Source organism: Anolis sagrei, chromosome 13, assembly GCF_037176765.1.
Source record: "Anolis sagrei isolate rAnoSag1 chromosome 13, rAnoSag1.mat, whole genome shotgun sequence".
Classification (NCBI taxonomy): domain Eukaryota; kingdom Metazoa; phylum Chordata; class Lepidosauria; order Squamata; family Dactyloidae; genus Anolis; species Anolis sagrei.
In genome coordinates, this window is record NC_090033.1 from 3,474,637 (window position 1) to 3,502,290 (window position 27,654).

General features: G+C 48.2%; 1 protein-coding gene across 10 annotated transcripts in view; it reads left to right on the forward strand.

Moving 5' to 3' along the window:
* Positions 1–27,654, forward strand: part of SAMD11 (sterile alpha motif domain containing 11) — a 231,996-nt gene that overhangs the window by 106,181 nt on the left and 98,161 nt on the right. For 8 of the 10 annotated variants that reach the window (XM_060758987.2, XM_060758989.2, XM_067472989.1 and 5 more), the window contains one exon: positions 18,504–18,631. In XM_060758987.2, the coding sequence (XP_060614970.2) occupies positions 18,504–18,631 (128 nt within the window). The remainder of the gene's footprint in view (positions 1–18,503; positions 18,632–27,654) is intronic. The other 2 variants (XM_060758988.2, XM_060758991.2) reach the window with 1 other exon arrangement.

A 27,654-nucleotide genomic window follows, 5' to 3' on the forward strand; every position in this document is an offset into this window, starting at 1 on the left:
ATTCCTTTTCCCTCCAAGGGCAAAGTCTGCGCTGTACGAGGGATATCTGGAAAGTAAGGCTACAAGGAACATAGCTCTCTCAGGGAATTTTCCCAGGGGAAGTTGGTTTCACTGCCATGTAATGGGAAGCCAGCAGAAGTGAACGAGCAGTGCCAGTTGTCAGTAGCTCATCAACTTGCGTTGTGGTGAAGGTTAGAGATGAGTGTCCTCATTCCACTTCCCTCCAAGTGCAAAGTTTGCACTGTAGGATGCAGACGTGAACGACCAGTGTAAGTCGTCAATAGCTCATCGCCTGGCACTGTGGTGGTTAGAGATAAGCACCCCCATTCCATTTGTGCTAAGGGCATGAATGTCGCTGCGATTCATCACAAAATCGTTTCAGTTTATGGAGAGGATGTAATGTAATGTCAAGACAGCATGTGGCAAAATGGGTACAGAATATACCCATTGAAGATACTTTGCAGAGCCATCAAAAACAAATTTTGTGGGATGCCGATGGCAGGAAAATGTCTTCTTCCTGACAATGCACGTCCACACACCACTCGTGCAACACAAAAGTTGTTGACTTCCTTTGGTGGGGATGTTCTAAGCCCCGATCTCGCAACCTAGTGACTATCATCTGTCCACTAAATTGAAGGAACAACTGGGTGGCAAACACATTTCGGATGACGAGGAGGTGAAAATCAAAAATCGACAAAGGCGGAGGGAAACTTCTATGACACAGGCATCACAAATTCGTCGCACGGATGACAAAATGTGTTGAACTGAATGGTGATTATGTGAAAAAATAATGTAATCATTGAAGGCTTTCATGGCCGGAATCACTGGGTTGTTGTAGGTTTTTTCGGGCTATATGGCCATGGTCTAGAGGCATTCTCTCCTGACGTTTCGCCTGCATCTATGGCAAGCATCCTCTGAAGATGCTTGCCATAGAATCACTGGGTTGTTGTAGGTTTTTTCGGGCTATATGGCCATGGTCTAGAGGCATTCTCTCCTGACGTTTCGCCTGCATCTATGGCAAGCATCCTCTGAAGATGCTTGCCATAGATGCAGGCGAAACGTCAGGAGAGAATGCCTCTAGACCATGACCATATAGCCCGAAAAAACCTGGAACAATAATGTAATCGTTTTGCTCCAAATCTCATAACCTTACTTTTTGGATAACCCTCGTGCAAATCAGTTTTTTTCCAAGTTGTTTTGTGTGTGTGTGTGTGTGTGTGTGCATCTGCCTAGCTTTTACTATCGGTTGGATGTTCCCTTTGCAGTGGCTTTGGCCCAAGCGAGCGGCTGAGCAGACAGGGAATGGCTCCATCCCTTCTCTTAATGTCTTTGTGGTCCGTCAGCTCTGTCTGCGCCGCTGCCGTCGCCGCCACAACCGCTCCTCGCTTTGCATATTGGATTTTGTTTTATATGTTAAGGAAGGGCAGAGGGTCGGGACAGGTTTATGGCGACGGTATTGATCAGGGAAATTTAATGCCGTCCCTGCAGCGGCAGCAGGATCGTTAAGAGATGGCAAGATGAGTGAAACTTCTTTCCTTTCGTGGAAAAAAAAAATTAAAGTGGTGCTCTTTCCGTTGTGTTTTATATCTCATTATCGGTTTGAGCCTCTGGTCCTTTCCAGCAGGGTTGCATTAGGCACAGCCATTGCATTACGGTGATTTGGATGAGCCTCTTCAACAGGAACATATATTGTATTGGGACAGAGCGAAGACAAACGTAGGGAGAGTTTCCATGACTGTTGGGCTCAGTGATCGCTTTAGATCAGGGGTTCTCAACCAAATGACCAGCCACTGCTAGAAGGGATAGAGAGTTTCATCTATGCTGACGATCATGCCATCACCGCTCAAGTAGGGAGCTCTGAAATGGTTGAACAGAAGCTCTCAAAGGAAGGTAAAGGTAAAGGTAGTCCCCTGACATTAAGTCCAGTCATGTCTGACTCTGGGGGTTGGTGCTCATCTCCATTTCTAAGCCGAAGAGCCAGCGTTGTCCATAGACACCTCCAAGGTCATGTGGCCGGCATGACTGCATGGAGCGCCGTTACCTTCCCGCCGGATCGGTACCTATTGATCTACTCACATTTGCATGTTTTCGAACTGCTAGGTTGGCAGAAGTTAGGGCTGACAGCGGAAGCTCATGCCGCTACCCAGAATCGAACCTGCGACCTTTCAATCAACAAGCTCAGCAGCTCAGTGCTTTAACCCACTGCTACAGAACAGGAGCTTTTTTGTTGAGTTCCAGGGCCACAGAAGCAGATGGCAGAAACAGAAGAACGGCCTGCCTCAGGGAAGCGTGCTTGCTCCATCCATGTTCAACATCTACACAAATGACCAGCCACTGCCAGAAGGGACAGAGAGTTTCATCTATGCTGACGATCATGCCATCACCGCTCAAGTAGAGAGCTCTGAAATGGTTGAACAGAAGCTCTCATAGGAAACCTGCTACAAAACAGGAGCTTTTTTGTTGAGTTTCAGGGCCAGAGAAGCAGATGGCGGAAACAGAAGAACGGCCTGCCTCAGGGGAGCGTGCTTGCTCCATCCATGTTCAACATCGACACAAATGACCAGCCACTGCCAGAAGGGACAGAGAGCTTCATCTATGCTGATGATCATGCCATCACCGCTCAAGGAAATCAGCTACAGAACAGGAACTTTTTTGTTGAGTTCCAGGGCCAGAGAAGCAGATGGCGGAAACAGAAGAACGGCCTGCCTCAGGGGAGCATGCTTGCTCCATCCATGTTCAACATCTACACAAATGGCCGCTGTAACGGTTGCTGTAACGGTCTGGATGAGGGCGAACAAACTGAAATTAAATCCAGACAAGACAGAGGTACTCCTGGTCAGTCGCAAGGCCGAACGGGGTATAGGGTTACAGCCTGTGCTGGATGGGGTCGCACTCCCCTTGAAGGCGCAGGTTCGCAGCTTGGGTGTGACCCTGGATTCGTCGTTGAGCCTGGATCCCCAGGTTTCAGCGGTGACCAGGGGAGCATTTGCACAGCTTAGGCTCATGCGCCAGCTGCGCCCGTACCTCGGGAAGTCTGACTTGGCCACGGTAGTACACGCTCTGGTCACATCCCGCCTTGACTACTGCAACGCTCTCTACATGGGGCTGCCCTTGAAGACGGCCCGGAAGCTTTAGCTAGTCCAGCGTGCGGCAGCCATGTTACTAACAGGAGCGGGACGCAGGGAGCACACAACGCCCTTGTTGTCCCAGCTCCACTGGCTGCCGATCTGCTACCGGGCCCAATTTAAGGTGCTGGTTTTGGCCTACAAAGCCCTAAACGGTTCCGGCCCAAAATACCTTTCTGACCGCGTCTCGGCCTATGAGCCCACGAGGGCCTTGAGATCATCTGGGGAGGCCCTTCTCTCGATCCCGCCTGCCTCACAGGCACGTCTGGCGGGGACGAGAGAGAGGGCCTTCTCGGTGGTGGCCCCCCGGCTGTGGAACACCCTCCCTGTAGACATCAGACAGGCGCCCTCCCTTATGTCATTCCGCAAGAGCCTAAAGACATGGTTATTTGAGGAGGCGTTTAACTAAGTGCTACAACAATTGGCAATGACGATTAGAACGGAATAAGGATTACGAGATTGGTTACGATTCTATGATGAGACAGTGTGGATGATTTAGTGTAATTATATTATTGTTATACATTGATTGTTATGTTGATATTTCGTTGTGCTCTGCCTTATTGTAAACTGTTTTTTACATGTTGTACACCGCCGTGAGTCGCCCTAGGGCTGAGAACGGCGGTCAACAAATGAAGTAAATAAATAAATAAATAAATAAATAAATTCTCAACCACATGACTAGCCACTGCTAGAAGGGATAGAGAGTTTCATCTATGCTGACGATCATGCCATCACCGCTCAAGTAGGGAGCTCTGAAATGGTTGAACAGAAACTCTCATAGGAAACCTGCTACAAAACAGGAGCTTTTTTGTTGAGTTCCACGGCCGGAGAAGCAGATGGCGGAAACAGAAGAACGGCCTGCCTCAGGGGAGCGTGCTTGCTCCATCCATGTTCAACATTTACACACATGACCAGCCACTGCCAGAAGGGACAGAGAGTTTCATCTATGCTGATGATCATGCCATCACCGCTCAAGTAGAGAGCTCTGAAATGGTTGAACAGAAGCTCTCAAAGGAAATCTGCTATAAAACAGGAGCTTTTTTGTTGAGTTCCAGGGCCAGAGAAGCAGAGGGCGGAAACAGAAGAACGGCCCGCCTCAGGGGAGCGTGCTTGCTCCATCCATGTTCAACATCTACACAAATGATCAGCCACTGCTAGAAAGGACAGAAAGTTTCATCTATGCTAACGATCACACCATCACCACTCAAATAGGGAGCTTTGAAATGGTTGCACAGAAATTCTCCAAAGCTTTTGGAGCTCTTACTGCCTATTACATGGGAAAACCAGCTTGCACCATCAATGTTTAACATTTGCACAAATGATCAGCCACTGCCAGAAGGGACAGAGAGTTTCATCTATGCTGACGATCATGCCATCACTGCTCAAGTAGGGAGCTATGAAATGGTTGAACAGAAGCCCTCCAAAGATTGAGGTGCTCTTACTGCCTATTACATGGGAAACCAGGTTCCACCATCAATATTTAACATTTGCACAAATGATCAGCCACTGCCAGAAGGGACATAAAGTGTCATCTATGCTGACGATCGTGCCATCACCGCCCAAGCAGGGAGCTATGAAATGGTTGAACAGAAGCTCTTCAAAGCTTTTGGTGCTCTTACTGCATATTACTTGGGAAACCACGTTGCAGAGAGGGACAGAGAGTTTCATCTATGTTGACGATCGTGCCATCACCACTTAAGTAGGGAGCTTTGAAATGGTTGAATAGAAGCTCTCCGAAGCTTTAGGTCAGTGTTTCTCAACCTTCCGAATGCCACAACCCCTTAATACAGTTCCTCATGTTGTGGTGACCACAGACAAGATGGGAAATGCCATTGAAACGTTGACAATAAGAGAATTGATGACAGAACGTGAAGATTCGTGACCTGGCCTTCAGGAGTCTGATGGAAAAGACCAATCCTTTCCTGATAAACACACCTTCCTTCAGCGTTTATTGTGAAACATAGGCAGGTGTCCCACACACATACATAATCAGATTATCTATCTGATCCCTTCCAGCAGTACAGTATTATATTTCTAAAAACGAATTAGAGAAGGCCACGGAGAGAGAGAGAGAGATGGATCTCCTAAGAGGTTAAGAAGGAGACAGATAATCTCCCAAATGGCTCAAGGTTGCCCTAACCCAGCAGTTCTCGACCTTCCTAATGCCGCGACCCCTTAATACAGCGCCTCACGTTGTGGTGACCCCCAACCATAAAATTGGACACGACTTGACTTAATGTCAGGGGAAAACGTTTACCTTACCTTACTCAATATGCCCAAATTTGAACACTGGTGGGGTTGGAGGGAGAATTGATTATGTCATTTGGGAGTTGTAGTTGCTGGGATTTATAGTTCACCTACCGTTCTTCTGTCTTTGCCATCTTCTTCTGATAGAGTAAGGACACTCCCCTGAGGCAGGCCGTTCTGTTTTCGCCATCTGCTTCTCCGACCCTGGAACTCAACAAAAAAGCTCCTGTTTTGTAGCAGGTTTCCTCAAGCGGTGATGGCACAATCGTCAGCATAGGTGAAACTCTCTGTCCCTTCTGACTGTGGCTGATCATTTATGTAAATGTGAAACATTGATAGAATAAAGACACTCCCCCGAGGCAGGCCGCTCTTCTGTTTTTACCATCTGCTTCTCCGACCCTGGAACTCAACAAAAAAAGCTCCTGTTTTGTAGCAGATTTCCAATGACGCAGGTAAAGTGGTTGTGTGTTGTAGTAGCTGGGATAGTTCACCTACAATCAAGGAGCATTCTGAACTCCACCAATGATGGAATTGAACCAAACTTGGCACACAGGACTCCCCTGACCAAAAGAAAACACTAGAAGGGTTTGGTGAGCACTGACCTTGAGTTTTGGAGTTGTAGTTCACCTGCATCCAGAGAGCATTGCAGACTCAAACAATGTTGGATCTGGACCGAACTTGTCACAGATACTCAATATTCCCCAATGTGAACACTGGTGGAGTTTGGGGAAAACAGACCTCGGCATTTGGGAGCTACTGGGATGTATAGCTCCCCTGCCATCGAAGAGCTCAGAAGGGTGCTCGTGGGGCGGGCAGAAAGGCCGTGAGCGCAGCCCTCCGTCTTGCCCCCCGCACCCTTCTGTACTTGGAAAGGTGCGGGGGGTGGGCAGCCCTCCCTTGCCCAAACAGCAAGGGTCAGCAGCCATTTGGCGGGCAACCAAGGCAACTTCACGACCCCCCGATAATGGCCCAACAACCCCTCTGGGGGTTGTGAGCCCCAGGTTGAGAACATCTGCCATAACCGTTTCCAACTGACTCGGGAATGCTTTGGAATGTCTTCAGTGGAGGAGAAAGAGTTAAGACTGGAATGGAAAATATTCTATGTCTCTGGGTTGTTGTGAGTTTTTCGAGTCTTTCAGAAGCATTCTCTACTGACGTTTTGCCTTGTAGGTCTTTATGAATGCGCACAGGTTACGTTATCATCAACATATTGGAGTTCTATAACAGATGTTGTTGTGACCTTGGTTTTGGCTTCCAGTCTGCTGAAAGGCCGAGCTTCTCATATGCTTCTGCAATGGTGTTTAGAGTGGCTTGTAGGTCTTCTTCTGAATGCGCACAGATTACGATATCATCGGCATATTGGAATTTTATAACAGATGTTGTGACCTTGGTTTTAGCTTTCAGTCTGCTGAAATGACGAGCTTTTTGTATGCTTCTGCAAAGGTTTTAGAGTGGCTTGTAGGTCTTCTTAATGTGCACAGCCTACGTTATCATCGGCATATTGGAGTTCAATAACATATGTTGTTGTGACCTTGGTTTTGGCTTTCAGTCTGCTGAAAAGCTGAGCATCTCGTATGCTTCTGCAAAGGTGTTTAGAGTAGCTTGTAGATCTTCTTCTGAATGCACACAGATTACGTTATCATCAGCATATTGGAGTTTTATAACAGATGATGTGACCTTTGGTTTTGGCTTTCAGTCTGCTGAGGGACTGCTGGAAGAGCACTTTAGTTTTCTCAATGTTCAATGAGAGGCCAAGCTTCTCGTATGCTTCTGCAAAGGTGTTTAGAGTGGCTTGTAGGTCTTCTTCTGAATGCGCACAGACTATCTTATCATCAGCATATTGGAGTTCTATAACAGATGTTGTTGTGACCTTGGTTTTGGCTTTCTGTCTGCTGAAAGGCCGAGCTTCTCATATGCTTCTGCGATGGTGTTTAGAGTGGCTTATAGGTCTTCTTCTGAATGCGCACATATCACATTATCATCGGCATATTGGAATTTTATAACAGATGTTGTTGTGACCTTGGTTTTGGCTTTCAGTCTTCTGAAAGGCCAAGCTTCGCATATGCTTCTGCAAAGGTGTTTAGAGTGGCTTATAGGTCTTCTTCTGAATGCGCACAGACTACGTTATCATCAACATATTGGAGTTCTATAATAGATGTTGTTGTGACCTTGGTTTTGGCTTTCAGGCTACTGAAAAGACGAGCTTCTCGTATGCTTCTGCAATGGACTCTTGTCTGTTTGAGGCAAGTGTGAATGTTAAAATTCACCACCTTGATTAGCATTGAATGGCCCTGCAGCATCAAAGTCTGGCTGCTTCCTGCTTGGGGGACTGTTTGAGGTAGGTATGAATGTTGCAACTGGCGGCCTTTCAACGCCTGGCAGTAAGAAGCCAGACCTTGAATCTGCTAGGCCATTCAATGCTTTTAATGGCCTAGCAGTTTCAAGGTCTGGCTTCTTCCTGCCAGACGTTGAAATATAGAGCCCTGAAAACTCATAACAACCCATCGATTCCGGCCTTCGACAATACAAAGTTAACCCACTCCAGAAGTGCCGTAAAACTGCACACACACAAAAATACACCCCAACTCCAGCTCTTCCTTCCGCAATGGTCGGCTGGGGTTATCTTTCCGCCCAGAGGTCATCCCGCCATTCTATTGCCTCTTGAGGCCCGTTTCCCGCAAACTACACGGCTGTCCTGTTGCTGCTGGTGAATCATTAGATTGCCATAACAGAGGGTGGATTAGGCAAGGTGGCTCTTCTGCACACTCACACATTACAGCTTGTGGGGACCTTCAATGGCTGGCGTTGTGTACAAACTATACAAACTTTTTTGCATGCCTTCATCTGGTGACAGAAGGGTAGCTGCAGACATTTCTGAAATACATGCATGTGCACATACCTCCATGTGCACAGCACATTTTTTAAGCTGACTGTGAGTATTATCCACTGCAAACCAGCACAGTGCTGAACGCGGGAATCAACACAACGGTTGTGTGTCGAATCCTCCCACTAAAAGCCCTCCTCCACTGGGATTGGCTGGCCTCTCAACTGACCTCTCAGCCAAGGGAAGGGCTGTTTCTGAGGCTAGGAGGGAAGAGCAGGTGTGTTCAGCACATGGCAGTGTGGCACGCATATGCAAGCATGGGAGAGCGTGTGAGGCTGGAGGGAGGCTCGTGTTTAGAGTGGCTTGTAGGTCTTCTGAATGTGAACATTCTATGTTATCATCGGCATATTGGAGTTCAATAACAGATGTTGTTGTGACCTTGGTTTTGGCTTTCAGTCTGCTGAAAAGCCAAGCTTCTCGTATGCTTCTGCAAAGGTGTTGAGAGTGGCTTGTAGGTCTTCTTCTGAATGTGCACAGTCTGCGTTATCATTGGCATATTGGAATTCTATAACAGATGTTATTGTGTCCTTGGTTTTGACTTTCAGTCTGCTGAAAGGCTGAGCTTCTCATATGCTTCTGCAAAGGTGTTGAGAGTGGCTTGTAGGTCTTCTTATGAATGCGCTCAGTCTGCGTTATCATCGGCATATTGGAATTCTATAACAGATGTTGTTGTGTCCTTGGTTTTGACTTTCAATCTGCTGAAAGGCCGAGCTTTTTGTATGCTTCTGCAAAGGCGTTTAGATCGGCTTGTAGGTCTTCTTCTGAATGCGCACAGATTACATTATCATCAACATATTGGAGTTCTATAACAGATGTTGTTGTGACTTTAGTTTTGGCTTTCAGTCTGCTGAAAGGCCGAGCTTCTCATATGCTTCTGCAATGTTCAATGACAGACCGAGCTTCTCGTATGCTTCTGCAAAGGTGTTTAGAGTGGCTTGTAGGTCTTCTTCTGAATGCGCACAGATTATTGTGAGTTTTTTGGGCTATGTGCCATCTTTCAGAAGCATTCTCTCCTGACGTTTTGCCTTGTAGGTCTCCTTCTGAATGCGCACAGATTACGTTATCATCGGCATATTGGAGTTTAATAACATGTTGTTGTGACCTTGGTTTTGGCTTTCAGTCTGCTGAAAGGCTGTGCTTCTCATATGCTTCTGCAATGTTCAATGACAGACCGAGCTTCTCTTATGCCTCTGCAAAGGTGTTTAGAGTGGCTTGTAGGTCTTCTTCTGAATGCGCACAGATTACATTATCATCAGCATATTGGAATTCTATAGCAGATGTTATTGTGACCTTGTTTTTGTCTTTCACTCTGCTGAAAGATTGAGCGTTTTGTATACTTCTGCAAAGGTGTTTAGAGTGGCTTGTAGGTCTTCTTCTGAATGCGCACATATTACGTTATCATCGGCATATTGGAATTCTATAACAGATGTTATTGTGACCTTGTTTTTGGCTTTCACTCTGCTGAAAGATTGAGCTTTTTGTATGCTTCTGCAAAGGTGTTTAGAGTGGCATGTAGGTCTTCTTCTGAATGTGCACAGATTACGTTATCATTGGCATATTTGAATTCTATAACAGATGTTATTGTGACCTTGTTTTTGGCTTTCACTCTGCTGAAAGATTGAGCTTTTTGTAAGCTTCTGCAAAGGTGTTTAGAGTGGCATGTAGGTCTTCTTCTGAATGTGCACAGATTACGTTATCATCGGCATATTGGAATTCTATAACAGATGTTATTGTGACCTTGGTTTTGGCGTTCAATCTGCTGAAAGGCCGAGCTTTTTTGGAGGATGGTGACATGAATTTGCGAAGCCAATTAGAACCTCTTGCACATCCTCCACGCCGCTCCCCCTCCGCTCTTTCCCTGTTGTGCTGATGGCAGCTTTTATCTGTCCTCTGTCCCCGCCGTCCGTCCGGGGATATTGATTTGCACGATTAAGAGGGGCCGGTAATCGCCTCAAATTAATCCTCTAAACTCCTTTGCAAATATTTTGCATAATGCATCTCAAAGGTAGCAAGGATAAGGGCTGGAGGGAGGGGACGGGGGGCGTCATCCATCAGCCGCTCTCCTTGCAAGGCTTTCCTGTAAGTAATGACCCTGGCGTGTTTGCGGAGGGGATTGCACCCGGAATGAACAATGTCACCCTTCAGCCTCTGGAAAGCAGCCGGCGTGTGTGTTGTTTGTGTGCATGGGTGTGTTGTGCATCACCGGCTTGAAGGGACCTATTGAGGTGTGGGCAACAGGGGTCCGCCTGCCAACATCTGTGAAAATCCACAGCCAGACGCCTATCGACAGCATCACCTCCGCCTGATGACTTCTCTGTCATAAACCTTATCTGATTAAGCAGAGGCCCAGCTAGAGATTAGCGCCTCTTCTCTCTCCTCCTTCTCCTCCTTCCTCTTCGGGTCTCAGCCTTGAGGTGAGGGGCTATTTAAAGAGATTGGGAGGCTCTTGAGCAAACAATGTGCACTTCCTGGTGGCCTTCCCGGAGCCCAGTGCGCCGGCAGTCATGTGCTGCGCCTTGCCAACGCACAGAGTCAGGCCGTGGCTTGTGTGAGTACGATGAGCATCTCTACCAGAGCTTCTTCTGGCTTAGTCTATGTCAGGTATGGGCAAACCCAGGTCTGGGGGCCAGGTGTGGCCCCTTGGGCTCTTTTCTCAGGCCCACCTCTCTCTCACTATTCTATCCTTCCTCCCTTCTCTCTTTCCATCCTCCTTCCCTTCCTCCCTTCCTTCCTTCCTTCCCTCTTTCTCCCTCCCTCCATCCTTCCTTCCTTCCTTCCTTCCTTCCTTCCCTCCCTCTTTCTCCCTCCCTCCATCCTTCCTTCCTTCCCTTCCTTCCTTCCTTCCTTCCTTCCTTCCTTCCTTCCTTACCTCCCTCTTTCTCCTTCCCTCCATCCTTCCTTCCCTTCCATCCTTCCTTCCTTCCTTTCTCCTTCCCTCTCTCTCTTCTTCCTTCCTTCCTTCCTTCCTTCCTTACCTCCCTCTTTCTCCTTCCCTCCATCCTTCCTTCCCTTCCATCCTTCCTTCCTTCCTTTCTCCTTCCCTCTCTCTCTTCTTCCTTCCTTCCTTCCTTCCTTCCTTCCTTCCTTCCTTCCATTTTTCCCTCTTTCCTCCTTCCTTCCCTCTCTCTTTCTTCTCCTTCCTTCCTTCCTTCCTTCCTTCCTTCCTTCCTTCCTTCTTTTCCATCCTCCTTCCCTTCCTCCCTTCCTTCCTTACTTCCCTCTTTCTCCCTCCCTCCCTCCATCCTTCCTTCTCTTCCATTCTTCCCTCTTTCCTTTCTCCTTCCCTCTCTCCTCCTTCCTTCCTTCCATTCATTTTCCCCTCTTTCCTCCCTCCTTCCCTCCCTCTTTCTTCAACTTCCTTCCTTCTTCCCTTCCTTCCTTCCTTCCTTCCTTCCTTCCTTCCCTCCCTCCCTCCCTCCCTTTTCTTTCCTTCCTTCCCACTTTCCTCCCTACTTCCCTCATCTCTTTCTCCTTCCTTCCTTCCTTCCTTCCTTCCTTCCTTCCTTCCTTCCTTCATTCTTCCTTCTTTCCTTCCTTTCCCGTCTTCCCCTTTTCTCTTTCTTCTCCTCCCTCCCTCCCTTCTTTCCTTCCTTTTCTCTTTCCTCCCTCATTCCCTCTCTCTTTCTCCTTCCTTCCTTCCTTCTTTCCTTCCTTCCCTCCCTCCCTCTTTCCTCCCTTCTTCCCTCCCCTCCCTCCCTTTTCTTTCCTTCCTTCCCTCTTTCCTCCCATCTTCCCCCCTCTCTTTCTTCTCCTTCCTTCCTTCCCTCCCTCTCTTTTCCTTCCTTCCTTCTCTCCTTTCTCTTTCTCCTTCCTTTCTTCCTTCTCAGCTAAATTATTCAACTTGTCATGTTCTCAGTGGGTCAAGCCATGATAATTGTTCCTGAGGGTTGTTCCTCTTAAAACACTAGATCCCCTCAATCCGATTGTGATATTTTGGATCCCTTTACAGTCTGGATCTTGAGAGGGTTTTTAAGCAGAGGCTTGGATGGCCATCTGCTGGGAGTGTTTTGGTTGTGTCTTCCTGCTTGGCACAATGGGCTTAGATGCCCCCAGGGATTCCTTCTGTGGTTATTCTAAGGTGGAGGGATCTTGGCACTCATGGAAACAGTTATTCTCTTAGGTAACAATGTCACATTAATTATGGGAACTGTTATTATTATTGGCAATAATGTTACACCGAGACTTGAATTATACTGTTGGGTGTTCTGTTGCTTGTTTTATACACTGTTATAATGTTGTTTATGTTGTTTTATTCTGAAAATAGGCCGTTGTATCTGACCACGGTCAAGTTCTTTAGATAGTTTGCTGCATGGAAAGGCCCAACACAAAGTGTGGACAGGGCACTTGGGGAGCAAGATACATAAGAGCGAGAGAGCAGCTCACAAAAGGCAACGTCCCACAGTCTCTGTTTGATTGAGAGCCATGTCAAAACCCTGTTGTTGTTGTTGTAGGCTAGATTTCAAATGTATGCTGTGCCCCAAAAAAGAAGAAGAGCTTTTGGAGGAGTGTGATGCTTAAGTTGCTTGCGTATCTGTTTCTGGAAAGGACGACGAGAAGTTTTAAGGACTCGAAAGAGTATCTAGTGTGCATGAATGAGGCTAGGATAGGCCTATGAGTGTCACATGATACTAATTAATAGGGTTACAGCCTGTGTTGGATGGGGCCGCACTCCCCCTGAAGACACAGGTTCGCAGCTTGGGTGTGACCCTGGACTCATCGCTGAGCCTGGAACCCCAGGTTTCGGCGGTGACCAGGGGAGCATTTGCACAGCTAAAGCTTGTGCGCCAGCTGCACCCGTACCTTGGGAAGTCTGACTTGGCCACGGTAGTCCATGCCCTGGTTACATCCCGTTTAGACTACTGCAATGCTCTCTACGTGGGGTTGCCTTTGAAGACAGCTCGGAAGCTCCAACCAGTCCAACGCTCGGCAGCCATGATTTTAACAGGAGCGGAGCGCAGGGAGCATACAACCCCCCTGTTGCGCCAACTCCACTGGCTACCGATCTGCTACCGGGCTGAATTCAAAGTGCTGGCGTTGGCCTTTAAAGCCCTAAACGGTTCCGGCCCAAGCTACCTATCTGACCGCAACTCTGCCTATGAACCCACCAGGACTTTGAGATCTTCCGGGGAGACCCTTCTCTCGATCCTGCCTGCTTCTCAAGCTCGGCTGACGGGGATGAGAGAGAGGGCCTTCTCGGTGGTGGCTCCTCGGCTGTGGAACGCCCTTCCTACGGACATTAGACTCGCACCATCTCTAATGGTATTCCGCAAAAAGGTGAAGACCTGGATGTTTGTGCAGGCGTTTGAGTAATTTAGTGCAATCTGGAAATGGAACATAGGAACGGAACAATGGACGACGAACCTGGACTACGCTTGGATGATGAGAAGATTGGGTACGGTTGGTGGTTTTTTGTAATAATTGTGCATTGTAATTGCTTATTGGTAATTTATGGATAACGTGTTCAGTCAATTGTTCTATGTTGTATGGAACCACTGCTGTTTCTACTGTTTTTACTGTTTGTGAACCGCCGTGAGTCGCCTTCGGGCTTGAGATACAGCCGTATAGAAGCAAAGTCAATAAATAATAATAAATAAATAAATTAATGCGTGGGGAAATTGAAAAAGAGATGGTACAACCTGGAGACATGCCAAGAGTTCTCCTTCTGATAAGATGTGTTATGCTAAAAGATAGTTATGATTTAAGATGGCTGATGTCCAAATGCAGTACTTAGGAAGCTGAAGTACTGAAGCTGTGTTGTCATTCATTCCTAAAAGTAAAGGTAAAGATTCCCCTTGACATTAAGTCTAGTTGAGTCCAACTCTGGGGGGCGCTGCTCATCTTCATTTCTAAGCTGAAGAGCCGGTGTTGTTCATGGTCATGTGGCCAGCATGACTGCATGGTGCACCGTTACCTTTCTTCTGGAGCAGTACCTATTGATCTACTCACATTTGCATGTTTTCACACTGCTAGGTTGGCAGAAGCTTGGGCTAACAGTGGGAGCCCACCCCGCTTCCCGGATTTGAACTGCCGACCTTTTGGTCAGCAAGTGCAGCAGCTCAGTGGTTAACCCACTGCACCACCGGTGGCCTCCAAACACACACACACACAAACCCTGTTGTTGCTGTTGTTGTAGGCTAGATTTCAAATCTGCCGACCTTTTGCTGAAGTACTGAAGCTGTGTTGCACCGCTAACTTTCTTCTGGAGCACTGTTACCATGGTGCACCGTTACCTTTCTTCTGGAGCAGTACCTATTGATCTACTCACATTTGCATGTTTTCAAACTGCTAGGTTGGCAGAAGCTTGGGCTAACAGTGGGAGCCCACCCCGCTTCCCGGATTTGAACTGCCGACCTTTTGGTCAGCAAGTGCAGCAGCTCAGCGGTTTAACCCACTGCACCACCGGTGGCCTCCAAACACACACACACACACACAAACCCTGTTGTTGCTGTTGTTGTAGGCTAGATTTCAAATCTGCCGACCTTTTGCTGAAGTACTGAAGCTGTGTTGCACCGTTAACTTTCTTCTGGAGCACCGTTACCATGGTGCACCGTTACCTTTCTTCTGGAGCAGTACCTATTGATCTACTCACATTTGCATGTTTTCAAACTGCTAGGTTGGCAGAAGCTTGGGCTAACAGTGGGAGCCCACCCCGCTTCCCGGATTTGAACTGCCGACCTTTCGGACAGCAAGTTTAGCAGCTCAATGGTTTGACCACCGCAGTCTCCCACCGCAATCTCTTTATTCATGCCTATGTTGTGCAAATAAGGATTGTGGCTGTCTAAATGCATTGCGTTCCCTCAATGTGTCTGGATATTTATGGGTCGTGAGAAGTGCGCCCATATCCATATTTATGGGTCGTGAGAAGTGCGCCCATATTCCTTCCTTTCCTGTCTTCCCCTTTTCTCTTTCTTCTCCTCTCTCCCTTTTCTTTCCTTCCTTTTCTCTTTCCTCCCTCATTCCCTCTCTCTTTCTCCTTCCTTCCTTCCTTCCTTCCTTCCTTCTTTCCTTCCTTCCCTCCCTCTTTCCTCCCTTCTTCCCTCCCCTCCCTCCCTTTTCTTTCCTTCCTTCCCTCTTTCCTCCCATCTTCCCCCCTCTCTTTCTTCTCCTTCCTTCCTATCATCCCTTCTGATCAAGAGTTTGGGAATTGTATGAAAACCTGCAGAGCCGGTTTGGCTAAGGAAGCAAGTCCCTGAAAAATGTCATTGTCTGACTCCAGACTCTTAACAAATATTACGTTGGTAAACAGACTGAGCCAAGGTCTGGAGCGTTGCCGCTCTCCCTTTGCCTGCCAGGCCATTTCATCTGTCACTTACCCGTTCTCCTCCCCGCTTCTCTCTCCCTCCTCCTTCTCCCCATTCCTGCTCATCCTGACAGGTATTGATCTAGTCCTCAAGATTCATTCCAGAGTTGGTTGCAGTTGGGATGAGCCAACCGTGCTTCGCTAAGGAGCGGACCTTTGATACACACTGCCGAATGTGCAAAGGCGTTTTGGAAGAGACTGGAAACCGATACGCCTTTGACATGTCTCCAGGGCCTTGCCATCCGAAGGTGATGGTTAGGTCTTGGAGTCAAAGAAGGCCCCACTTTTCTAACAGGGCTTGACAGCCTCGCTTTGACGGAAGCGAGGGAGAAAGCTGGAGGCAGTGCGAGGAAGCGCCTCCGTTTGCACTCACCTAACAACTCCCACGGAGACAGCTTGAACACTGAAGATAGTTGCTGTTGAGGTCCGCGAGAAGGAAAGGAGGGAAGTTGGTATAACTGCCATGTAGCAGGAAGCCAGAGGAAGCGAACGAGCAGTGCCAGTCGTCAGTAGCTCACCAACTGGCATTGCGGTGAAGGTTAGAGATGAGCGTCCTCATACTATTTCCCTCCATGTGAGTGTCCTCATTCTGCTTCCCTCCACATGTGAAGTTCGTGCTGTACAAGGGATATCCGGAAAGTAAACTTACAAGGCACGTAGCTCATGCGGGGAATTATTGCAGGAAAAATTGGTTTCACTACCATGTAGCAGGAAGCCAGAGGAAGCGAACGAGCAGTGCCAGTTGTCAGTAGCTCATCGACTGGCGTTGTGGTGAAGGTTAGAGATGAGTGTCCTCATTCCGCTTCCCTCCATGTGTGAAGTTCACACTGTACAAGGGATATCTGGAAAGTAAACTTACAAGGCATGTAGGTCATGCAGGGAATTTTTGCAGGAGAAGTTGGTTTCACTAGCGTGTAGCAGGAAGCCAGTGGAAGCGAACGAGCAGTGCCAGTCGTTAGCAGCTCTTCAACTGACGTTATGGTGAAGGTTAGAGATTAGTGTCCTCATTCCGCTTCCCTCCACATGTGAAGTTTGCGCTGTACAAGGGATATCCGGAAAGTAAACTTACAAGGCACGTAGCTCATGCGGGGAATTTTTGCAGGAGAAGTTGGTTTCACTACCGTGTAGCAGGAAGCCAGTGGAAGCGAACGAGCAGTGCCTGTCGTCAGTAGCTCACCAACTGGCATTGTGGCGAAGGTTAGAGATGAGTGCCCTCATTCCGCTTCCCTCCACATGTGAAGTTCGCGCTATATAAGAGATATAAGGAACGTAAACTTACTAGGCATGTAGGTCATGCAGGGAATTTTTGCGGGAGAAGTTGGTTTCACTACCGTGTAGCAGGAAGCCAGTGGAAGCGAACGAGCAGTGCCTGTCGTCAGTAGCTCACCAACTGGCGTTATGGTGAAGGTTAGAGATGAGTGCTCTCAATCCGCTTCCCTCCACATGTCAAGTTCATGCTGTACAAGGGAGAAAGGGGGAGGAAAGGGGGGAGGGAGGGAAGGAGGAAGGAAGGAAGGAAGGAAAAAAGGAAAAAGAGGGGACGAGGGAAGAAAAAAGGAAGGATGAAAGAGTGGAAGGGAACAGGGAGGGAGGGAGAAAGAGGGAGGGAAGGAGGGAAGAAGGAGAAAGAGAGAGGGAAGGAGGGAGGGAAAAGGGAAGGAAGGAAGTATGGAAGGAAAGGAAAGAGAGAAGGTGGGAGAAAGAGGGGAGGGAGGGGGGAGGGAGGAGAAAAGGAGAGGGAAGGAGGGAAGGCAGAAAGAGGGAAGGAGGAAGGATGAAATGGGGAAGGGAAGGGAATAGGGAGGGAGAAAGAAGGAGGTAAGGAAGAGGAGAGGGAATGAAGAAGGAAGGAAGGACAAAGAGGGAAAGAGGGAAGAAAAAGGGAAGAATGAAAAGGCCGGAGGGAAGAAAAGAGGGAGGGTGGGAGAAAGAGGGAGGTAAGGGAGGGAAGAAGGAAGGAAGGAAGGAAGGAAGGAAGGAAGGAAGGAAGGAAGGACAAAAGAGTGGAAGGGAAGGGAAGAGGGAGGGAGGGAAGGAGGGAGGACAGAAGGAGGGAGGAAAGAGGAAAGGAAGGAAGGAAGGAAGGAAGGAAGGAGAAAGAGATGAGCGAAGCAGGGAGGAAAATGGGAAGGAAGGAAAGAAAAGGGAGGGAGGGAAGGACGGGTGGAATGAAGGAAAGAAGGAGGTAGGGGGAAAGAAGGAGGAAAGGGGGAGGGAAGGAGGAAGGATGAAAGGGTGTAATGAAGGAAAGAGGGAGGGAGGGGGAAAGAATGAGGGGAGGGAAGGAGGGAAGGAAGGGAAGAGAAAGAGAGAGGGATGGAGGGAGGGAGGAAAGAGCAAAGGAAGGATGAAAGGGTGGAATGAACGAAAGAGGGAGGGAGGAGGAAAGAAGGAGGAGAGGGAGGGAAGGAAGGAAGGAGAAAGAGACAGGGATGGAGGGAGGAAAGAGGGAAGGAAGGAGAAAGAGACAGGGATGGAGGGAAGAAAGAGGGAAGGAAGGATGAAAGGGTGGAAGGGAAGGAAAGAGGGAGAGAGAAAGAGGTAGGGAGGGAAGAATAGAATGGAAAGAGAGTAGGGTCTGAGAAAAGAGCCCAAGGGGTCGCATCTGGGCCCCAGACCTGGGTTTGCCCATTCTTGGTCTAAGGTGACCCCGAGATATTTAGGGTGGGAACAGTCTTCATATTGACCTAATGCTAGGAGATGGTTGAAAAGAGAGAACGAAGACCTGCAGAGCATTCTTTTCCTGGATAGATTTGCAGTCTAAGCTTATGAGTCAATGAGAGCGAGACAACCTCAGGAGAAGTTTGGTGTGTAGGTTTGGTTTTGTCTCGCTGCCTTTTCCGAGGAGATCAGTTTTGCCCAATCGAGTAAAAGAGAGAACGAACGAGAGAGGGTGTGAAGTGTCTTGAGATGCCTAAGCGCCCTCCTTTCGTCTCTTCTTCCGCAGCAGCCGGGACAACGAACTCACCTCCTTCATCTCCAACCTCCACCAGAGTCGGCAGCTCGTAATGCCAGAGACCCAGAGCCGCTGCGAGTTCAAGAGGAGCAGTTTGGACATCGGCTTGGGAGCGGCAGGTAAGGTGGAAACGAGGGCATCCTTGCCTTGCCTTGTCTATTTTGTGCAACCTACATGTGTGGGTGCAGTGAGAGGACGGGGGAGTCGGGTTGAACGGCAGCCTGGCTATTTGTGGCTTCCTCTTTCCCCTCTTCTTTATTGGCGGTGGGGGAAATCCTCCGACTTGGCTGGCTCTGCCAGAGCCTTGCAACAGCCTGCGGGGCGGAGGGAGGGCTGAGCAAAGCATTGAAGCAGAAAGAGACCTCGGTTGAGTTTGTAATTGCATTAATCAGAGGCTTGTCGTCTGCGCCTCCGTCCCTGCCGGCCCCCTTGCTTGAGTGGCTTGCTGCTCGACTTTATGCTGCGGTCTGACCTTTGCGGAGTTCAGCCGTTGGGTGGAGGGGACGCCGGCTTTGAGTGGGGAGAGAGACAGAAAGGCCAGCTGCTCCTTCCTCCCACTGAGGAAACAGGGATAGCACGTCCGTCAACAAGTGAGACAATCAGAATCCTAGATTTGGAGGAGACCTCAAAAACCATCCGGTCCAACCCCTTCTCCCATAGTCAAAGCCTTAGTGCTCTTAGTTTCTCTAAACGACTATATTTCCCAGACTTATAAGTTTGGAAGGGAGCCCCAAAGGCCATCCAGTCCAACCCCCTGACAAACAGGATCACACAAAGCACCCCTGACAGATGGCCATCCAGCCTCTGCTTAAAAATGTCCACAAAAAGAGACTCCGTCACACTGAGATGCAGTGTATTCCACTGTCAAACAGTTCTTGCTGTCAGAAAGTTATGAGGTTTGTTTGGCTCTTTTTCCTGGAGGATGGGCAGCAAAGGGGGAGAGACGAGCGTAACGTAGCTGTGCAGATGGCGAGGAAGGATGCGGAGCCCACAGACTGGCCTCGGAGGGAGAGAGCGGGCGGAAACCCCTGCGGGCAACGCGCCTCCTCGCCGCTTCAGCCCTTAGCAGGGGCGGTTGCTAAGGGCCGAAGCGGCGAGGAGGCGCGTTGCCCGCAGGGGTTTCCGCCCGCTCTCTCCCTCCGAGGCCAGTCTGTGGGCTCCGCATCCTTCCTCGCCATCTGCACAGCTACGTTACGCTCGTCTCTCCCCCTTTGCTGCCCGTCCTCCAGGAAAAAGAGCCAAACAAACCTCGTTGGGCCAAGGTAAGCCTTTGGGGCGAATGCCGAGCCTCAAGGAATTGTGGGAGTTGAAGTCCACCACACCTGGAGGGCCGAAGGTTCCCAACCCCTGCATTACACTCTCGTTAAGGTGACTCTCATGAAGTTCTGCACCTGACAAATCACCTTCAGACACTTGCTCTGAGAAAGACTGTGAAGGTACTCTCCCAGGAATGTGGCCTTGTGAATCTTTTTGAGACATTACACTCTCATTAAGGTGACTCTCATTAACTTCTGCAACTGACAAATCATCTTCAGACACTTGCTCTGAGAAAGACTGTGAAGGGATTCTCCCAGGAATGTGGCCTTGTGGATCTTTTTGAGACATCTCGTTGGAGCTTAATGTCATCCCAGGCAAACCTCATCCCCATTGCTAACAGACCCAGGTCCACCATCAGGAACATCATCCCTGTGCCCAGCGTGAACATCAGACATGATCACAGGCTGACATTCAACACCCAACTCTGATGATCCCACTGAATTCAATAGTGTTTATTCCCCGGTAAGCGTGCCTTCGGCACTCAAACAAAATACTTCGGCTTCCATTGGTGAAGAGCGTTTAGATATGCAAAATGCGCAGGCACTGCTTCCGAAAAGCAAACACTCCAGCTTGAGGTGGATCAATGTTTCTGTCTTGAGGATGAGTTGAAGTGTGAGCTCACCTCCTTCAGTCTGGCCTCGGCTTCCCTCCCAGGGAGGTCTCCTCTTCTTCTTTCGCCCCCAAGATCTCAATAGGATTATGGATTTCAATACTGTGACATGTGGTGATGGCTGGCGATTTGGAACTTTCGGGGGAAAATAAACTAGGATTAGACGAATTAAGGGTGAATGGGGACTATCCCTGGCTCTCGGCCAGCCGAACTACAACGAAGCCTCCATCCTCAGACGTAGCCTGGATTTGGACGCCTGAGGCTGGAGGCAACCAACAATGGAGCATCTCAAGGACATTGCCTTGATGGGAAAAGATGGGTGGACTTAATAGATGATCGTTATGATCCAGTAAGGCAGTGCCTCAGGTGTCACTGTGAGAAGGACCTCCATTGTGCACATGGCAGGGCTCAGGTTGCATTGTAGTAAGTGGTCTGTGGTTTGCTCTTCTCCACACTCGCATGTTGTGGACTCCACTTTCTGGCCCCATTTTTTAAGATTATCTCTGCATTTTGTGGTGCCAAGTGTCTTCCAAGTCACCCCGCTTTCTGTGTGCCCAAGAGGGAGTATCAGGAAGTGAGTGAACATACTGCAAATTCCATCATCCATGGTCCATCCTCTGCCAAACTGTACCAGGATGCAGAGTGGGTCATGGGGGCTCTGTGTTCCAAGTTTGGTCCTGATTCATCATTGGTGAGGGTTGCAGTGTCCTGTGATAGTGAGTGAAGGTACTGCAAATCCCATCATCCATGCTCCATCCTCTGCCAAACCACACCAGGACGTAGAGTGGGTCATGGGGGCTCTGTGTGTCAAGTTTGGTCCTAATCCGTCATTGGCGGGGGTCGCAGTGTCCTGTGGTAGTGAGTTAAGGTACTGCAAATCCCATCATCTGTGGTCCATCCTCCCCTAAACCACATCAGGACATAAAGTAGGTCATGGAGGTCCTGTGTGCCAAGTTTGGTCGGGCAGGCGGGCGGGCGGGCGGATGGATGGATGGATGGATGGATGCATGGATAGATAGATAGATAGATAGATAGATAGATAGATAGGATAGATAGATAGGATGGATGGATGGATGGATGGATGGATGGAAGGATGGATAGATAGATAGGATAGAGGGGATGGATGGATGGATGGAAGGAAGGAAGGAAGGAAGGAAGGAAGGAAGGATGGATGGATGGATGGATGGATGGATGGATAGAAGGATAGATGGATGGATGGATGGATGGATGGATGGATGGATGGATGGATGGATAGATAGATAGATAGATAGGATAGAGGGGATGGATATAGATAGATAGATGGATGGATGGATGGATGGATGGATGGACGGACGGACGGACAGACAGACAGACAGATAGAAGGATGGGTGGATGGATGGATGGATGGATGGATGGATAGATAGATAGAAGGATAGATAGATAGATAGATAGATAGATAGATAGAAGGATAGATAGATAGAAGGATAGATAGATAGAAGGATAGATAGATAGATAGATAGATAGATAGATAGATAGATAGAAGAATAGATAGATGGATGGATGGATAGAAGAATAGATGGATGGATGGATGGATGGATGGATGGATGGACAGATAGAAGGACAGATAGATGGATGGATGGACAGATAGATAGATAGAAGGATACATGGATGGATGGATAGATGGATGGATAGAAGGATGGATAGATAGATAGATAGATAGATAGATAGATAGATAGAGATAGATAGATATAGATAGATAGATAGATAGATATGTCAGATCACTTTCCGATCTAAGCATCTTTGACATCGCCAGCTCTTTCCTCAAAGCAAGGGATGCCCAGGGTACAGATGCATACATACATGCAGAGATGGAGATCATGCAGATGTAAAATGGTGCAATTTATTTGTACGGAGGGCCAACCGCGGTGCCCCCGGCCCTCCCGAGGCAGGTCCAGCTTGGCCTCTTGCCTTGGCAGCCCACGTGAGAGGCAAGAAGAGGCCAAGGGATAAAATCTAATTGCCCCATCGATTGCTCTCGGAGCAGCCGCCGGGTTGCCGCTTAATGACTGAGATATTCGTAACGTGTTTGATGCAATGCTTAGCGATATCTCGCGCCGCCCAGCCCACTGGGGACCGCCAGGCATTACAGGGATCTCTTAATCATGAAGCAGGGATGCGTGTGCCGGGGGGGGGGGCACCGCTCTCCGCCCGGCACCGAAAGATTTATTATAATTATCGCCTGGCTCCCTCCAAGAATGCCGAAATGGGATTGCGCTCTGTATATGTGCGTGAGTGCGGGGAGCTGCATGGTTAAACTCTTTCAAACATTGCCTCGCTGATAAAATTCGCACCGGAGGAACGTAAATTAACGCGGGTCTAAGTTGCGGGCCAATTATCCAGTGTCTTAGCCCCCATCCCATTAAAAAAATGATTCTTTCCAACATAATAAGTGTTTCTGGAAAGCAAGAGGTGCGGATTCCTAAGAATTACACAAGTTGCCTAATGATAACAACAACAACAACAACAACAATAATACATCACACAGTCCTAGACACTTGGGAAATGTCCGACGTGTGATCCAATTCAACAGCCAGCAGAGTGTCTGCTGTGGACTCATCTTGTTGTGTTTCTAATAATAATAATAATAATAATAATAATAATAACAACAACAACAATAATAATAGACACTTGGGAAGTGTCCAAACAACAACAACAACAACAACCACAACAGACACTTGGAAAGTGTCCAATGTGTGATCCAATTCAACAGCCAGCAGAGTGTCTGCTGAGGACTCATCTTGTTGTGTTTCTAATAATAATAATAACAACAACAACAACAACAACAACAATAATAATAGACACTTGGGAAGTGTCCAAACAACAACAACAACAACAGACACTTGGGAAGTGCCCGACGTGTGATCCAATTCAACAGCCAGCAGAGTGTCTGCTGTGGACTCATCTTGTTGTGTTTCTAATAATAATAATAATAATAATAACAACAACAACAACAACAACAATAATAATAGACACTTGGGAAGTGTCCAAACAACAACAACAACAACAGACACTTGGGAAGTGCCCGACGTGTGATCCAATTCAACAGCCAGCAGAGTGTCTGCTGTGGACTCATCTTGTTGTGTTTCTAATAATAACAACAACAACAACAACAATAATAGACACTTGGGAAGTGTCCAAACAACAACAACAACAACAGACACTTGGAAAGTGTCCAATGTGTGATCCAATTCAACAGCCAGCAGAGTGTCTGCTGTGGACTCATCTTGTTGTGTTTCAAATAATAATAATAATAATAATAATAATAATAATAATAATAATAATAAAGATCAAACTGTAAAGATTCTGGCACAAGCCAGTCAAGATGGTCCCAGTGGTGATCGGCACACTGGGTGCGGTGCCTAAAGACCTTGGCCTGCACTTAATTTTGTCAGTGCTAATTGTGTTTAAGTGCAAACCAAGGTCTTTAGGCGCTGCACCCAGTGTGCCTATCGCCAGTTCTTTGGACTGATATAATGGATATTCCTTTGTCAACAGTTGCTTTCTGCTCTTCCTTCGACAGACACAATGTAAAGAATGTCCATGTTTTGGCTTTCAAAATCTTTCAAATATCTCGCCAAGGTCTTGAGGCACTGCACCCAGTGTGCCGATCACCACTGGGACCACCTTGACTGGCTCGTGCCAGAATCTTTACAGTTTGATCTTTAAATCCTAGTATCGTGTCAGCTTGTTTCTCTTCAATCCTGTTGTCACCTGGGATGGCAACATCGATGATCCAGACTTGGTTTTTTAACATGATTGTGCGGCCAGGGATATTGTGCTCAAAAGCTCTGTCAGCTGCTGCTGAGTGAAGGTCCTGAAAATCCCATCATCCATGGTCCATCCTCCCCAAACCACATAAAGACATAAAGTAGGTCATGTGGGTTCTGTGTACCAAGTTTGGTCCAGGGCCGTCATACATGGGGGTTGCAGTGGTCTCTCGAAGTGAGTGAAGGTCCTGCAAATCCCATCATCCATGGTCCATCCTCCCCAAACCACATCAAGACATAAAGTAGGTCATGGGGGTTCTGTGTGCCAAGTTTGGTCCAGGACCGTCATGCAAGGGGGTTGCAGTGGTCTCTCAAAGTGAGTGAAGGTACTGCAAATCCCACCATCCATGATCCATCCTCTCCCAAACCACATCAGGACGTAAAATAGGTCATGGGGGTTCTGGGTCGTCATGCGTGGAGGTTGCAGTGGTCTTTCAAAGTGAGTGAAGGTCCTGCAAATCCCATCATCTGTGGTCCATCCTCGCCCAAACCACATCAGGACATAAAGTAAGTCATGGGGGTTGTGTGTACCAAGTTTGGTCCTGGGCCATCATGCGTGGGGGTTGCAGTGGTCTATCGAAGTGAGTGAAAGTCCTGCAAATCTCATCATCCATGGTCCATCCTCTCCCAAACCACATCAGGACATAAAGTAGGTCATGGAGGTTCTGTGTACCAAGTTTGGTCCAAGGCCGTCATGTGTGGGGGTTGCAGTGGTCTCTCGAAGTGAGTGATGGTCCTGAAAATCCCATCATCCATCATCCATCCTCCCCCAAACCACATCAGGACATAAAGTAGGTCATGGAGGTTCTGTGTACCAAGTTTGGTCCAGGGCCATCATGCATGGGGGTTGCAGTGGTCTCTCAAAATGAGTGAAGGTACTGAAAATCCCATCATCCATGGTTCATCCTCCTCCAAACCACATCAGGACATAAAGTAGGTCATGGAGGTTCTGTGTACAAGTTTGGTCCAAGGCCGTCATGCGTGGGGGTTGCAGTGATCTCTTGAAGTGAGTGAAGGACCTGCAAATCCCACCATCAGTGGTCCATCCTCCCCCAAACCACATCAGGACATAAAGTAGGTCATGGGGGTTCTGTGTGCCAAGTTTGGTCCAGGGCCATCATGCATGGGGGTTGCAGTGGTCTCTCGAAGTGAGTGAAGGACCTGCAAATCCCATCATCAGTGGTCCATCCTCCCCCAAACCACTTCAGGGCATAAAGTAGGTCATGGCGGTTCTGTGTGCCAAGTTTGGTCCAGGACTGTCATGTGTGTGGGTTGCAGTGGTCTCTTGAAGTGAATGAAAGTCCTGAAAATCCCATCATCCGTGGTCCATCCTCCCCCAAACCACATCAGGACATAAAGTAGCAAGATTGAACAGACAGACTATAAGCAGAGGCACAACACAATCGCTCAAATTATGCCTGTGACAAAGAATTGGTGGGATCACAAGCCTGTTACAAACCAAGTATGGATCGTTGATGTTGCAATCCTAGGCGACAGAAGATCGAACTGCAAAGACTCTGGCACAAGCCAGTCAGGGTGGTCCCAGTGGTGGTCGGCACAATAGGCGCAGTACCTCAAGACCTTGGCGGGATATCTGAAAGATTTAAAAAGCCAAAACATGGACATTCTTTACATTGTGACTATCGAAGGAAGAGCAAAATGCAACTGTTGACAAACAAATATGCAATATATCCGTCCAAAAAACTGTACCTGATACACTGTTGACAGCCACACATGGATTTTGAATAGATTTCAACTCCCTTCTTCCCTTGAGATTGTAGGAGAATTTTCATATTCGCTGTCGTTCCTTCTTTGTTCCGTTTCACACAATTGTTGTACTCTTCTCAAAATCGTGCATTTGCCGCTCTCTTGCAAATCAATGCCTTAGATATGTTTTCTCGCTTGCTTGCTAGGCATAATAATCAAGGCAGGACGTTAATTACAGCACTGCAACTGCCAGGTTTTCTTAGTGTCGTGTTTACAATTGGCGTGCATGAGTTGATGTAAACGAATGTATGGAATGGAAAACATTCAGCCGAAAATTAGAGCACTGGGGATTTTTGGAATGTTTCCTCCCACTCCCGACATCTTGAGCTATAAGGAGATATAGGAACTAGCTCAATTTCACACTTGTGGCACTTGTGCTGCATGATACAATAGTCTCGTTACCCGTTATGTCGTAGTTACGTAGCTCATTGAGCCAGTAATGAAAGGATAAGACCGGGTGGGGCATGAGCAAAAGTCCCATCATCCATGATCCATTCTCCATCAAACCGCACTAAGTTTTAGAGTTGGTAATGGGGGCTCTGTGTACCAAGTTTGGTCCTGATTCGTTATTGGTGGGGGTCGCAGAGTCCTGTGGAAGTGAGTGAAGGTACTGCAAAACCCATCATCTGTGGTCCATCCTCCCCCAAACCACATCAGGACATAAAGTAGGTCATGGGGGTTCTGTGTGCCAAGTTTGGTCCAGGGCCGTCATGCGTGGGGGTTGCAGTGGTCTCTGGAAGTGAGTGAAGGTACTTCAAATCCCATCATCTGTGGTCTATCTTCCCCCAAACCACATCAGGACATAAAGTAGGTCATGGGGGTTCTGTGTGCCAAGTTTGGTCCAGGGTCGTCATGCGTGGGGGTTGCAGTGGTCTCTGAAAGTGAGTGAAGGTACTGCAAATCCCATCATCTGTGGTCTATCTTCCCCCAAACCACATCAGGACATAAAGTAGGTCATGGGGGTTCTGTGTGCCAAGTTTGGTCCAGGGCCGTCATGCGTGGAGGTTGCAGTGGTCTCTGGAAGTGAGTGAAGGTACTGCAAAACCCATCACCTGTGGTCCATCCTCCCCCAAACCACATCAGGACATAATATAGGTCATGGGGGTTCTGTGTACCAAGTTTGGTACTGATTTGTCATTGGTGGGGGTTGCAGTGGTCTCTCGAAGTGAGTGAAGGTCCTGCAAATCCCATCATCCATGCTCCATCCTCCCCCAAACCACATGAGGACATAAAGTAGGTCATGGGGGTTCTGTGTACCAAGTTTGGTCCAGGGCCGACATGCGTAGGGGTTGCAGTGGTCTCTCAAAGTGAGTGAAGATATTGCAAATCCCATTATCCATGGTCTGCCCCCCCCCCCCCAACCGCACCAGCATGTAAAGTTGGACATGGGAAAGAGGGTCTGTCTTAAGTTTGGTCCAGGTCCATCATTCGTGGTGGTCATAGTGGCCCATGAAAGTCGCCGCCAAGTCTTCTGTGTGCCTAGGAGGGGGTTTCTTACCCATGGTCCGTTCTCCACCAAACCGCACTAGGATATAGAGTGGGTCATGGGGGATGACCTTGAGGAGCTGGGGGTGGTGACGGCTGACAGGGAGCTCTGGCGTGGGTTGGTCCATGAGGTCACGAAGAGTCGGAGATGACTGAA